The sequence below is a fragment of the Corvus kubaryi genome, unplaced genomic scaffold, assembly GCF_017639235.1.
Source record: "Corvus kubaryi isolate FWS band 111438036 unplaced genomic scaffold, C.kubaryi_AGA036_p1.0 74, whole genome shotgun sequence".
NCBI classification, from domain to species: Eukaryota; Metazoa; Chordata; class Aves; order Passeriformes; family Corvidae; genus Corvus; species Corvus kubaryi.
In genome coordinates this window covers 17930050-17945224 of record NW_024582061.1, presented here as the reverse complement: position 1 = coordinate 17945224, position 15175 = coordinate 17930050, and the positions used below count along the sequence as shown (strand labels likewise).

Sequence of the window (15175 nt, the reverse complement as noted above, 5' to 3'; positions counted from 1 at the left end):
AAGATGTGGAATATTTTTTCTGACTTGCTTTTGTTAACTGTAGAAATCCCATGACTGCATTAAGAAAAAGCAGCAACAGGAGTTTAGGAAGAATACAGTGTCATTTATTTGTAAAGTCATTTGGAGTCATCAGCTAAGCCCTTTGCTTTTTTTAATTAGATCTCTGCCTTGGATGTTCAAGGAACATGGAGAAAACCAAGTTAATGTGCAAGTCGTTTCCATTAAACGTACACATTTTATCTCATGTTGGATGTTGTGCACTTTGACAGGGGACAGACAAAACAAAAACTAAAAAAAATACAGGAAGCACTTAGAGTGTAGGATTCAACATTCATTCTCTAGCAGCAATAAATAATGCCCAAACAGCAGCTTGGTTACTGGGGGTTTTTTAAGCTTAATAAAAATTGTTAATCCTAATGACTTGAAATGGAACAGACATTACGAAGGAGGATATAACCAGATTTTTATACTTAGTTCTCATTCTCTTCTACTAGGGTCTCAACTGGGTGGAAAATTAAACAGATCAGATTTCTTTTAAGGAGGAAATGGGGCAAGAGGAACATCACTAAAAACAAATTAACATTAACATTTCCATTAAATGCAGTGCTTCTGGTGCTTAGTGTAAGTCTTACAAACTACCCAGAAACACTGCAAGCATAATGAAAAAGAGCACCCTTTTGTTTTCAGTGGTCCTCTTTAAGGACCAACTCAGGCAAATTTGATGTTGGATGGGAGGAATGGAACATTTCTTCCGAACTTCATGCAGTCTTTTCTTTGAGGTTCTCTTAGGTCACCCTAAGTAATTTTTTGAAATGACAAATTTTTCCTGTTTCTGCATGAGTCACATGGGGTGAATTAGAAAATTCTAGTTTTTCTGTCACTGGTAGCATTCATTGCTGAGTTGTATGAGATACACGGATGTTTTACTTGTTTGGTTTTTTTAATGAAATCTTTCAATAAATATGTGGGGGACTGTGTGCTGGGATAATAAAACTTTCTGCCAAAATGTGGACATAAGAATAAATATTAAAATTTAGAAACATTCGAATCATTTAGGGGAGTATTGTGTTTCTAATATTTTGTTACTGTGATTCATTTTTACTAAAAATGCGTCCTCAGTTTTAAGTCTTCTTTGCATGTTTTAAAATTTTGTTCAAAATAAATCATGAATTTATGAACTTCAAAAATCAAACATCAGAGAAAAGGGACATTTTTGAGTTATCTGTAGTTTTGTTACTCAGTGTTTCTTGGCTCCTTTTTATAAAACTGTTCCTGTTATTGTTCTGCAAAGGCATATATTTGTCATGAAAACTATGCCTGCATGTAAAAAAGGACAGATAAATATTTAGGCCAGTTTCTCCTCCCAAGTGAACACTTCATAAATAACCAAATAATCTTCTGAAGCTGGAGAACTGAATGGTGTGGTTCAGACATAGATAAGGATTGATTGTCTCTATATGGAAAAGACAGGACATCCAAGCTCAGTATCTCCTAATGGTAAAAGATAAAAAATGAGAATATTGTGCTTTCCTTTGAAACATATTTTGACATCTTATATAGTGCTTTCCAGTAATAATTACTACCTACTATGTTTAAAGGAGAATATACAGTTTCTGGTTGAACGCTCAATTTTGTGTGGCGGTATGGAGTCAAAAGACTGGTGTTTAGTTACATGAAATTTCTATATACAGAAAAGTTATTTTGATTTTCTGGTGTGGATGGATTGATGGTAACTAACGTTCAGGAGCGGATTACTTCAGGGATGTTGGTAACCTTAGGATCTTACCTTTTGTCACCTTTCCAAACTGCGCCGAGCAGCATCCTCTCTGATGATCACTTGATGTAGTGAAATAGTAGAGATTTGACATCACTTGCATGATGAACCCTGATGAACCCTGCTGCTTGGGTTCATCCGTGTCTGCTGGCTGGGCCTAACAAAAATCAGTCCTAGTAATCTTACTTCAGAATCTTTAAAAAAGCTTTGAAATAGTTTTCACTAACACAGCTTGCAATGTCAGAGTAGGTGACAGCATAATATGGTTGCAACAAAGTTTATGATGACATAGCAGCAAACTTTAGTGACACTCATTTGAACTGATATGTCTAACTTGTTTATGGCTTTACCTCTTATGAGCAATGTGGCAATCCCAAATGCATGGACATAATTTCCATACTGTCTGATATCGCTGAGTATTTTACCTGTTCCTGTATTAATTCTTTTTTATAACAATATTTTCAATATATCAATATATCAAGTTTACTCTCTTGCTCAAACTAAAATTAAAATAAGTAAAGTTTCTTTGTCCAGGATAACTGAAAAGCATAATTTTGAAGAAATAGGGCTAATGGCATTAGAATAGCAAACTCAGGCTTTGTATAAAGTGTCATTTCCTAAGAGTAAGAATAATTAATGGTAAAATTATACTACATAAATTGTGTCACAGAAAAGACTTGTTGCTATTGAATAAAGTCTTGCAATAGTTATTGGATGCTGTAGAGAGAGTTGACAAGATGAACTAATGGTTTTTTCTAATGTCCAGTATGGTCCTTTGCCTGAAAAGGCAAGCTACACTATTTTTAGAAACTAGCTGCTTTCATAGGTGCCAGCAGTCTTGGCAGTGATTTCCATTACCATGTGTTTTTAAATTCTACAAATTTGCATTTCTCTTTTGAATTTTAGATACCATTCCAGGGAGACAGTGCATGTCCTCCTGCTTCTTTCTTCTTAGACAGTTTCCTAATGTCCTAATTTACCTCAACTCAATCAAGGTTAGTACTATTTATTATTGGTAGTACTGTAATGCACAGAATCACTACTTTTAGACTGTACTATGTGAGACACAATGGAAACATAAAAAGATACAGAAATTTATCCTTTTTTATAGTAAAAATAAAACACAGGAGTGATAGTGGGACATAAGTGGTCAGTACAATAAATGGATTAAAATGTAAAGAAGCAATTTAGAAAATGGTCCCATGCAGCATGATGGGCATGATGGACTCATTGCACTTGCAATCTAACCATTATCAGGCTTGCTGGTGGCATCACAGAAGATAAAGAATATAATTAAAGGAAGACAGTGAAAAAAAAGTGTATATTTAGGGGGTGGGCAGCATGGAGGAAAAAGTCCACGTTTTTTTAAGACTTACCAAGTGAGTGATGGCGATTATTGTCACAGGTTAATAATTGGGGACAACATTTTAGTGAACGAGAGTGCATAAGGAAGATAGGACGTGAAGGACTCTGAAAGGAATAAGACTTATATGTTACAGAGAAAGCAGTCACTGAAGGGCTAAAATAGGGTAGTATTACCAAAGCAGTAAGTTAGGAATGTTATTTTTGCAGAAATATCTGAGTACCCTGCAGACAATGTTGCATTTTTCAAAATAAGAGAAGCTTTAAATCACCATCATGCAACATTATCAGATCACCAGTATTCAATGGATAGAATGGGTATAACTTACAGATACACAGTTAAAGTCAGATGTGAGGAAAGAGGGAAGCTGGACTGTGATTATGGATTAAATGATTGCAGTCTTGTTCCAGGCGTTTGAAACTCGACTTGAAACAACTCTGTATTTGGTGGGAAGAGGAATGAGAATCTCAAAAGAAATCATTAAAAGAATTGGGAGATATACAAGATGAGCATAATTACAATGTTCTAAGGAAAATGAGATCTAAAGAAAAACATGTAGCTGTAATGGTGCCCAAAAGCAGCTGATGAGTGAAAAATGGTGAAGGCGTAGTGTTTTTAAACTTTGTCTGGAAAGAGACCTTTGAAGAAATCCCAGTGGCTTTAGCCACTGGAGTGGCTCCAGTGTAGTGGAATGAAGAGATACACTACCACCACCACCCCAAACTGGAGAGTGTGTGTAATTGAAGAAAAGGAAATTAACAGTAAGAATTGCTTTGCCTAACTTGAGCCATCTGAAAGTTGAATTTCTAGTTAGAACTGGTCATCTGGTCTCAGTTTATTGCCGACAGGTATAGATGGTAATTTCCAGAGAATTCATCCTGTGTATTTCTTACATTTATACTGCAATGAATTACTCCACAGATATGCTCAGCTCTTTCCATTTCCTTGAAAAGGTTCTTAAACAACCAGTTCTAACCTGAAAAGGTCAAAGTTAAATGTGATTACAAATCACCTCCAAGGTATATGGGACAAAATTCACTGCCTACTAAACTTTTTTTGCTTGTTCCTTTTGAAATAATTGATCATTCTCATAATTTTTCAGCTGAGACTAGCCATGCTCAGGTTTACTTAAGTCATTTCCCTTCTCTTAAGATCACAGGGATGCAAATGGTTCTTTCTGTACCATGTTACAGGCAAGGCTTACATGGCTTTACCTTTGTGTTTCATTCACAGGAATAAACTTCAGTAGAATCTCTGCAGCTCTTAAAATGGAGCTGTCCTCTGTGAAGATTATTTGCTTGATATTCTCTCAAGAAACACCACCTTCATCCATGAGCAGTTAAAACTGCTTTAGGCATAAGAATATCTCAGGGGACACCTTATTATAAATGTATTGCCAGCTGCCCCAAGAGTGACATTATAACACTGTCAGGGATCAACTGAGTAAAAAACAACCTGATTCAGGCTCAGCTGAGTTGTGGCCACAATGGGAATTCTTCATTTTTAAGCTGGGTATCTGAGCATCTCATTGAAATGGACATCACTCAGAGGACAGTTGGTTTTATTAAAAGATTGAATAACTCTAAAAAGACCACAAGAGAGTAAAGTCCGGTGCATATAATGTGGTTTAAAAAAAAAAAAAAAGATAAACTGTCTAGCTGCTGTGAATGTGTTGTACTATCAGGGGAACTTGTTCATTTCTCCTGGTTTTGATTTTGTCATAGGTCTGGTCTCTAGTACTTATATGGCCAGGACAGAATGACACATTTTTTGAGTTTGGTTCCTGACAGAGATGCTTCTCCATTTTAATTAAAAGATACAATGGGGACTATTTGAACAGAAGAAAGCATTCACATAGTAAAACTAGCATCTGGCTCACCAGCTTTACTTAACCTGGGACTTGTGCTGATTCACATGAAACTACTATTGAGAAAGAATGCAGTAAAGTGTCGTAATCCTCATCTGGTGAAACCCGTTAGTTCACCCTAAGGATACTGAAATGTTTTTACAAACTGAGCTTAAGGTTCACCCCAATTGGTTCATCCTCATGCTGTCACACAGCTTGCTGTATTTACTGGCTTGCGCACCCTAACATAGACTGTTGGGGTGAAACCTGGACATTTGGCAAAGTGGCAATCCCTCACCTTTCCTTTCAAGGCACTAGCTTGATTTATGTGGGTGGACTAAATCAGTACCCTTTGTAGACTGCCTGTGACAGTGAAAGGAAGAGGTTCCTCAGTGTCCCTACATCATGAAAGAAGATACTACTGGGAAAGGGATTTGTCCGCTGCTTCCTGTATGTTTAGTACAGTCCCAACTATGCTTTTTACCTCCTCTTCACTCAAAAGAGGGAAAAAACCAAAAGTTTGATCTTCCTACACAAGTTTTGTTTCCTTTATAAATGCTGGATAAGGAAAAACATTTCTTCTTCCCTACACCTTGCTGTTAGGCACCCCGGGAGGCTTTCCTGCAGTAATGGTATTGGGTAAACCACCCTCCTTTTTTCCCATGCTCTTTCATAAGCATGATCCACAGGTCAGGAATCCTCAATCCCATTTGTGCTTGCATCTGATACTGTGTTCTGTCTTACCTCTGCCAGCTCTACTGGTCCAGCAGTGTGGGATGGTGCTGAATGTAGAACACAGCTGACTTTTGGTCATCTGAGTTATACTTCAGTCTGACTGTGATCAGGTCAACCCCAAATATCAACCTAACCTGTACCTAGAGTTACATTTCCTGCTTTGACCCATGTAGCTTTTCAGAAAAGATAACAGCTAGTTCAATCTGGTGTGTCCTAAACCAGATGTGTCATGTCTAGTGTTATGGGAGAGAAAAACTTAGTGTTGCACTTCAACTAGTGAGAAGGATACCGGTAAGCAAGGCTTGCTTAAAGAAGTCCTGTTACCTGGTGTGCTGCCTGCTACAGCCCAGTACTGTGGCTCCACCTGCATCATGAGATCCATTTTGTCAGATTAGTATCCATCACATAACCAGATGCCCAGGATCTCTTGATAAACCTTGACAAGTCTTGGAAAAACAAACTGTTCTTCCCCTTAAAGACTCAAGGAAGTCAATTGCCTATTTACCCACCCTAGTGGTGAACTAAGTGCTTGGGAGGGGAAAGAGACCATGGCAGCACAGCATGTCTTCACATGCCCCAAGTGAAAATTATACCCACAAAAGCTGCCACTGCAATTTTGAGCTTGGAACATTTTCCAGATCTCTCATAGCTAATGTTGTGGAATGTTTCAGCGGTGCTTGTAGTCACAAATGTAGGATGGAAAATCTAGTCCATAATTTTTCTGCCCACTGTTTATAAATACCATATGTTCCTAATGTAGGATTTTCTTTTTCCTTCCCATTGTCTTTATATGGTCTGACTCAGACTGGGGTTGGGAGGGGGTGGTATTTTTAATGTTATTATATCATGGGAGGAGGTTTTTTTGTTGTATTTATTTGGGGGTTGTCCATATTTTTCAGAGTTACTTCTACAACAATGACACTTTTAACTTCAACTATGCCCAAGCCAAAGCTGCAATGGGCAATTTTAGTGAAGCTGAAGAGGTATGTATTTATTTTCTTTGAAAAACAGCAATGGAAACTTTTCCCTCATATTCCCATTTCCTTCCTTTTCTTCACCCAGACCTTCATGTTGGTTGAAAATAAGCAGGTTCTGTGGAACATCTTCTTCCCCTTCTTAGAGGAACTGAAACTCTCAGTGAACACTATTCAGAAAAGATTATCTTGCTAATCTTGTAATGTGAGGTATACAGGGAGTCATGCTGCTTGTGGTGCATCACAAGAGTGCTTGCAGCTACCTCTAATTGATCAAAGAATGGCCTCTTAATCAGATTTTCTACGCTTTGTCTGGGATCCCAGGCACTCTTTTTGTTCAGACTGAGTAGGGCATGCTAACTAAAAGATCCTGAATACTTAAGAGCTTCTAGGTGTCCCTAGAAATTTGTGTTTAAAAAAAAAACCTCTTCCTCTGGGATATGTGGGCGGAAAAGAGGAAGTGCTCACTATCTTATTCAGCAGCATTCAGATGCAGCTGGAAGTGATTAACTTCTACACCCAGTACTTTTTATGTCTCTGTGCAGCAGAAACTTAATTACAACTAAAATATGCAAAAGCAAATAGCTATTATGAAGATGGAAGCAACATTTTCCACAAGACCAGAAAAGAAGACAAGCCACAAAGAAAATCCCACACCACATAGTTTAAAGTGGATCATATAGGTTTGGTTGGTTTGGGGTTTATGTTTTGTTTTGTTTTTCCAGTCTTTCCAACTTTTTAACTAACCAGGTTTGTCAATAACAGAGCTCCCCTGGTTTTACAACTCATCTCCCCCCGCATCCCAACCCTCCCATCCAGCACCCTTACCCCTTAATTTCTGTGACCCAAAATTGCATCTCTCTTTAAGAAAAACATCCAAGACTGAAGGAAAATGGATATATATTTCAATTCAACAAGCTTTCAATTCACTTAGCCTCATGAAAATCTTTCAAGACTATATTAGCAGGCTATGCTGATTCCTGAAATTCCATAAAAATGATAATTCTGTAAGTTTTAGCAGCAACTAGGCAACAAAGAAACACAAAGCTGTAAACTGCTGTTAATCTACATTTTTCCTCTTATGTTTTTAGAAGTTGTTCTATAGAAACTTGTGTTATATAGGTGATGCATTTAAATACCAGAATTATGTCATTACATTGATTTATCTGGCCTCGTGTCTGATCTTGGGTTGTGATGACAATTCCATACAAAGATCAGCCTTCCCCAGTGTCTCATAAACATGTAAAACATCTACATACAGCACTTGCTAAGTTATTTTAAAGCATACCTCCCTGGACATAATAAAATAAAATGTATGATAAAGTGCTACTTACAGTGATAACACTGCTTTCTTTTTGTTTCTTCCCTATTACTCCTTCTTCTCCCCCCCCCCCCAAATTAGGGGATCAGCAATGTTTAAGCAGTACAAATGTCTGTAATTTGTGTAACTCACTGTTCCAGTACATACATCTATTCCTATAAAGGTATTTGATTATTGCCAGTAGCATCCCATATAGTTACAAATATACTTGAGAGAGGCATAAATAGCTTTTTTTCTTTGAGCAAAGCCAGAGTACATTTTAAAATGTATAACTTCCCACACACAACCCTTTTTATGTAGAATGGAGCAAACCTGTATTTGTACAGTAAGGTACAAAAGATGAGTGCTTTGCCTCAGAGCCTTACTGAAACTGAAATGGTTAGAAATGGCTTATTGCACACCTGGAATGATCTCTGACATGTATGGGAGGAAAGTCTCATCTGTATGAGAAACTTCTGGTATTTCAAGAAGATGCTAATGTAATTGCTTGCATTGCTTTCTAAACAAACACATTCCAAATAGCTTTTCCCACAGGCCCAGTGTTCCTTTGTGCTGTTTGTGTTGCATGGCCGCCCACTGGTGCTTGTTCAGGGCAGGCCGCACCCTCTGCACAGCTTGGTGTTCTGAAGCTGCACAAGTCCCTTGACAAACAGGGCACTGTGTGAATCCTCCACCTACTCCACACAGAGGGATGCCCCTACACTGCACTTGCATACCCAAACTCTTCTCATGAACAGTTGTTTGTGTGACTTAAACCTTATCTGTGTGTTGAAATGAGGAACGTTTGCCTTCTGTTTGTTTAAAAGTACATGCATGTATAATCTTTTATTTTCCTTCTTCCTGCAGGTGTTCCTTTTGATCCAGAGCGAGAAGATAAAAAGTGATTTTGTTTACCTTAGCTGGCTGGCTCGCTGCTGTGAGTCACTTTACTCTCAACATTGCAGAATACAGATCTTCCTCTATTGCGTCAGTCTTGGCAATCCACTTTCCTAATTGAATTTAATGTTGTAGGTGGATTCAGGACTATGAAAGTGAAAAGCTGATTGCACTAGTTATAGTGTGGGTGGTTATTGCACCTTTCATACATCTGGGTTTTATAAGCAATTACTGCTTCAGTGCACTGCTTTACAGTATTGTCAATGCAGCTTTGTCCTGACCAGTGACCCTTTTTCTTCTCAATTGTCTACTCAATTGCTTGAGTGAAGACTTTCTGTTTTAAAAGACTGAGTTACAACTCTAAAATGTTCAGAGTAAAACACAAAATAGAAGCATTCATACTGGGTCAGGCTCAAGGGTCTGTCTGCCTCCAAGGTTAGCCAGTGTCAGATGTCTAGGGAAGAGAAGAATCAGGCAAGCATACATGGTATTTTTCTTCCTACCATGTTACTCTACATGTTGTCCAAACTCCTGTGTCTGAGGGATATCCTTTATAATCTCCAGCATGTTTTTTTCTTCTGAAAACTCTTAGAAGAGTTCTTTCCTTGAATTTCCTTGAAGCCAGGAAACTTTTGCTGTGTTTAGTGCTCTCTAGCAAATCTTATTTACTTTTTCTGAACCAGTTTTTAAAACACTGCAGAGTACACCTCAGTACAGAGACAGCTGCAGTGCCATATACAAAATAGTATAGAAGTGGGCTTTTCTAAGGACTCAAGTCTGAGACTCCCCAGGCTAATTCGTTTTCCTTACAGTGCCTCTATGCAAAAGTGTTTTCTTATCAAACCATTTTCAGCAGTTATACCTGGAATGCAAATATGTATGCTTTGGGATGTTATGCCATATTGCAGATACAGTAAACATCTCCTAACATGGTCTTTCCAGACAGGCACATCACACATAGGGATGCCTATCTATGACTCTGTTTTAGGATGTGTCAGTTTATTTCCTTTTTCTTTAAGCTGCAGTACCTGATTCTGTTTGAGTGGTTTAGATATGAATGTTTTATTTGAATTTTTTATGGGAATGATGAATATAGTTATCTTTTTGTGTCAAGTATGTAAATTACTAACAGATCACATTATGATACATTAATGTCAGAGTACAATTAGGGATTGAGTCATAAACAATTCAATGCTGAAATATTTCCGAGGGGCAAAAAGTACCAGAGGTGCATCTTTTTCTGCATGACAGAATGTAATTTTTTGTTTAGTATTATAGTACTATTCCTACCAAATTCTTCTTGAAGAGAACGTAAAAAACCATTGGATTAGCACAGAACTGCATTGCTCTAGGTAGATAGATTGGTGTTGGAAATTGAGAACTGGCTGTTTACCACTGTATATGGTATCTCAAGCTGATGAGAGATAAATCCAATTTGATGTCTTGCTGCCTTCTAAATGAGAAGTGTCTATAAATTCTGTGATTTGGTGTTACATGTTTATTGTTGATTACCACCCATTCTACCTGCAACATAAGTATAGACACAGTGGGCACAAATATAACAAGCTAAACAGTCCCTTTTTTGAAAAAGCGCAAGACTCATCCATGTGTGAATAGCCAGGTACTCTCTGAACAGCTGTTAAGGCTTGAAAAAGAAAGGAAAACTTAATTTAATTTTCTTCTCTCCCACTGTTTGAATGAGCCTGGAATTACAAATACCAACCTCAGATTCAAGAGAATGGCTTCTTATCGCCAGGAAATAGAACCTTCGTGTTTAAACACCCTAGTAGAATTTCTACTCATCGAGATGGAAGATTCAGATTCATTTATTTCTAATTGTGTGTAGCAATGATGTTTAAACACCAATGGTTAACCAGATGGTTAAAGACCAATGAAAAATTCTAGTCATATATGCAAATTTAAAACCAGCACAGGATCTCAGGAATTTAGAAACATTTTTTCTACTAAATGTGTAATGATAAGTTTTGTTATGATTGGAGGGGCTTCAACCTCTGCCCACTCCTTTTGATTTGTTATGAATCATGGGAATTGAGTGTTTAGACTGACATGGGCACCAAGTATTAAAGACCTAAGTTTGGTGCCAATTAAGTTCTTTTGTGTGTAAGAACACACAGTCCTAAATCTTACCATCTAAATGGATTGCCATAGTTAATTGTCCTGCATAAAAAGCTCCTCTGATGCTTTCCATTCTGTTCCTTAATCACATCTGAAATCATGAGAGTTGCTCTTATTGCTTATCTGTGAAATATAAATTAAGATGTAAACACCATAATTATTCCTTTTGACATTGGTATTCTCTGCTGAATTGGCTGTTACCACTAGTAAGACAGAAGATAAGGAGAAGTTTCCCTTCCCAGCCTCATGCTCATGGCTGAGGCATGCATTTACATTAAACAAAGAAGTACAGGAATATCTGTTCCACCTGCCACTGAATATTGTGTGTGGCATATTCTTTTCACAATTCCAGCTTTTTCTTGTTATTGCAGATATTATGAATAAGAAACCACAGCTGGCCTGGAAGCTCTATCTGAAGATGGAGACCTCAGGGGACTCCTTTAACCTTTTGCAGCTCATTGCAAATGATTGTTACAAAGTGAGTTTTCTCTTTAGAGCTTGGTGTATGACTTGTTAATTCAGTGATTGTACCAACAGTCATTTTTTGGATACTTTGGATACTTTTATCATTGTCATGACTAGTGAACTTCTTTTATAACAGCAGGATGTCTAATAATATGAATGAGTTGGCAAGGATTAGTCAGTATTTTAACCTACAGGCCTTTTTGGTAGAGAACCCATCGATTAAAACATTGGTAAATTACTGCATGCTTGAGCTATCAAGAATGATAACAGTTTCTTCTCCTACTAGGGATTCATTATGGGTAGAAATGACAAAAAACTTGTAAGGAAAAAAATCTAGCATAGATTCAGCAAGATGCCTTGTGCCGCTATTTTTTTTTTAAGTCGGGACCGTATTATGTTTTCCTTAAAGCTTGTAATGGGAATGGGAGATACTCCTTGTGATCTCAAAAGCATTATTCTAAAACTGAAAGAATTATCTCTTGTACATCTTTCAAGTACTCAGTTACCATCTCACCCTAAGAGTCTAGTTGCTCAAGCAAGTGGCTATGCCTCTGGTGTTTCCCATAGATGCAATTTGTGAAAGCAACTTGACAATCAGACCTCATGTAAAATCTCTCTCTAGATCATTTAAAATCTCACTTAAATCAGTTGATTGCTTTGTCTAAATTCTTCTCAAAACCTTCTTGTCCTGATGAGGAGAAGCAGCTCCACATTTTGGATTTATCTAGAGCTCTTAAAAACTGGATTTATAGAACTGAATTTTGCAGCCTAATTATGTGTCTACATATGGCCATAAATGACTGCTCCAAAATTGTTACTTTAGTATTATAATTTGTCTTTCTACACTAGCAGCTGTTCGTACCTCTTGCACGAAATGGCAAGGTCCATGTTGTTTGATTTTATGTAGCATTCTTCAATTGTTTCTGAAACACTACATTGTATTGGAGGTCCACAGACAGCACCAGAGATGTAGCTTAAGAAAGCAGTTGCATTAGGCTTTGCTCGACAAAAAACACAATGAGCATGGATGGAACAAGGTCAACAGTGTCCTGAGACTTGGTGTAGCTGGATGCCTCATTGCTGTGCTGATACAAGTTGTTCAGTGAGGAAGCTGGCATGCAGGATTTCATCCTAATTTCTTGATCCTTTTTATGCAGTTGCCCATCTTGTCCATATGGGGAGCAGCACATGACTTGGGGTGAAGCATTTCCTACTTTTATGTCAGATAGAAGGATATTAAACCTGTACCTGCTTAATGGAACTAGATCAGATACTAATTTGGATAGATCAGTGTTCAAATTTTTCCTTTTAGCTGACACATCTGATACTGTTCTTACTCACTATCCTTATTCCCATCCATTTAAGTGTTTGTTAGTCACCAGTGGTTAAAATCAACATTTATGTGAAAAAAAGAGAATTATTACTCATCCTGTAGTACCAGTGTTTCTCTGACTAAGGTTTCCAAATGTAGCTCCCACAGGCTGCACTTTTTTCTCTGCAGGCTTCCAGCTACCAAAGGATGGGAGGTTGTGCTCAGTTTACCTTCTGTCCTCTCTCGTGGGAAGATGCTAGTTACAAACAACATTGTTATTCAGGCTTGCTCAAGTGGAGAACACTCATACAGCCCACATGAGATATACTGACTTCAAAAGCCACAGTTAATCTGGTCACTCCTTTTGCATTGACTGTTGCCAAGCAACTTGCTTCTGGTTCCCGATTACAAGTAGAGAACCTAAGGCAGAAAAGATAGGGTATACACTGGATTTTCCTATGCTAAGGAAAATTTTGGGTTATAGAGTCACTGAATCTTCTTTTGTACTGTACTGTACTGTAACAGTGAAGGAAAAAAAATAAAAAGTTGAACCCATTACATAAACAAATGTGTGACCATGTCTGCATGAGGAAATGTGGTTTCATTTTCAAACGTCTGGACTAGTTTGAGGTTGATACTCTGTCAAGGGCTTTGGTATAGTTGGTACAACACTAGATAAGGGCAACTCAAAAAAAAGGTGTTATAATACCACCTGTTTCCCCATTTCCCCAACTGAAATGTCCCTGTTCTGTGTCACTTGCTGCCTGCAGAAAAACAGGAAAATGCACATTGCTTCTACAACCTGCTGCTGATTTCAGAAAACTGAGCTCAGTGTTTTTAATCCCCTTCTGAAAGGTGGTCAGGAATAATGTTTCACTTTCTGTGCAGATGCGTCAGTTTTACTATGCGGCCAAAGCGTTTGATATTCTGGAGAGACTGGACAATAATCCTGAATACTGGGAAGGCAAGAGAGGTGCTTGTGTGGGTGTATTTCAAATGATCCTAGCTGGCCGAGAAGCAAAGTGAGTATTCTGTGTTGTATCTGAATTTATTCTGCTCTTTTCCTATTTTCAGCTAGCTGTAAGCCAGAATCATAATCTCAGCTTTAGGACTACATATCATCTTCCATTTTTTTATTGACCTTTCAGAGAATAGACACTCTGTCGAGAGGCTCCATATGCAGTCTTCAACTTGAAGTGTATCTTCCACACCAACAGTTATAGAATATATGGTGGAGAGTAACTTACCAGCAAGTGCTATGGACTATAAAATACCAAAATACATTAGTCATCATACTAGGAAAAGCTAGGTTATAAATGTAGTAGTATGTTCATGAACTGGGGGAAAACAACCTCGTTTCATGTGGATGGTGTAAGAGTGGAAAATTATCACATGACATTTTAAGGTGCATAGAACAGAACTAAGAAAACATTTACTCAACACTGTAGAGAGGACATGATTTCTCTAAACAGTGAGTAGACGAGACTGTGTTTTCATTAAAATTTGCTTTCTGAAGACACTGACCATCTCAGACAAATACACTTTTTTGGTGAAAGCTTAAAGGAAATCATCTGTGTTACTGATAGTTTTGTTTTCGGCCCATTTCACTGGATGGGGGAATGAGAGAGAGTAGTGAAGCTGTATTTAAGAACTGCTCCCTTGGGAATATTCTGCTGTGGTGCCAGATGGCCGTTGTCCTCTGGCCAAAGTTGCTGTTTCCTACATGACTGGTAGGTGTGTATCTTGGCTTTTACACCTTCCTTCTATTGACTTCTCTGCTGGAATAATCTCATTAACTACTATAACTTTCAAGTGTCCTTTTAGCAATCACTGCAGCAGATGCAGAAAAATACACATAGCTTGCCTGTTTTTCAAAATGTACAATTAAGCTCTTACTGTAAACTAGCTGGCAAACAGCGGCAGGATTTATATAGGTTTAATAATAATAGGTTTATCCCATTAGGAATGTTGATTTCCATGTTATTTGTGTTTATGTGTATTGTATTTGTGTATTGTGTTATGTGTAACATGCTTTGGCAGCATTAAGCTAGATGTTGCCATACTAAAGACTAGCAAATAACATTAAAGATTTTTTTTTAAGTTTTGGTTGCTCTGGGGAATTATTTTGCAAGAGTGAGGTTATATATATAAATACACACATATGCATACACAAAACTAATTACATTTTGCTGGTTTGGGTTTTTTTTAACTTATAATTTCTTTACAGCTGTACACAAGACATTTTCATTGGCTGCTTTTTTGTCTCTGGGATTGCATCTAGTGTGCATTTTAACGAGTTCCGGCACTGCAGATGAATGGACCTCTCTGTCTCAGAGGACCATGTTTTGTGAAATAGTTTGATGTGAGCACTTT

General features: G+C 37.7%; 1 protein-coding gene across 3 annotated transcripts in view; it reads left to right on the top strand.

Moving 5' to 3' along the window:
- Window positions 1–15175, top strand: part of TTC26 (tetratricopeptide repeat domain 26) — a 59356-nt gene that overhangs the window by 31181 nt on the left and 13000 nt on the right. For 2 of the 3 annotated variants that reach the window (XM_042051029.1, XM_042051028.1), the window contains exons 13-17: window positions 2681–2769; window positions 6618–6701; window positions 8860–8929; window positions 11397–11503; window positions 13691–13824. In XM_042051029.1, the coding sequence (XP_041906963.1) occupies window positions 2681–2769; window positions 6618–6701; window positions 8860–8929; window positions 11397–11503; window positions 13691–13824 (484 nt within the window). Of the gene's footprint in view, window positions 1–2680; window positions 2770–6617; window positions 6702–8859; window positions 8930–11396; window positions 11504–13690; window positions 13825–15175 lie in introns of those variants that run through there. The other variant, XR_006020083.1, reaches the window with a different exon arrangement.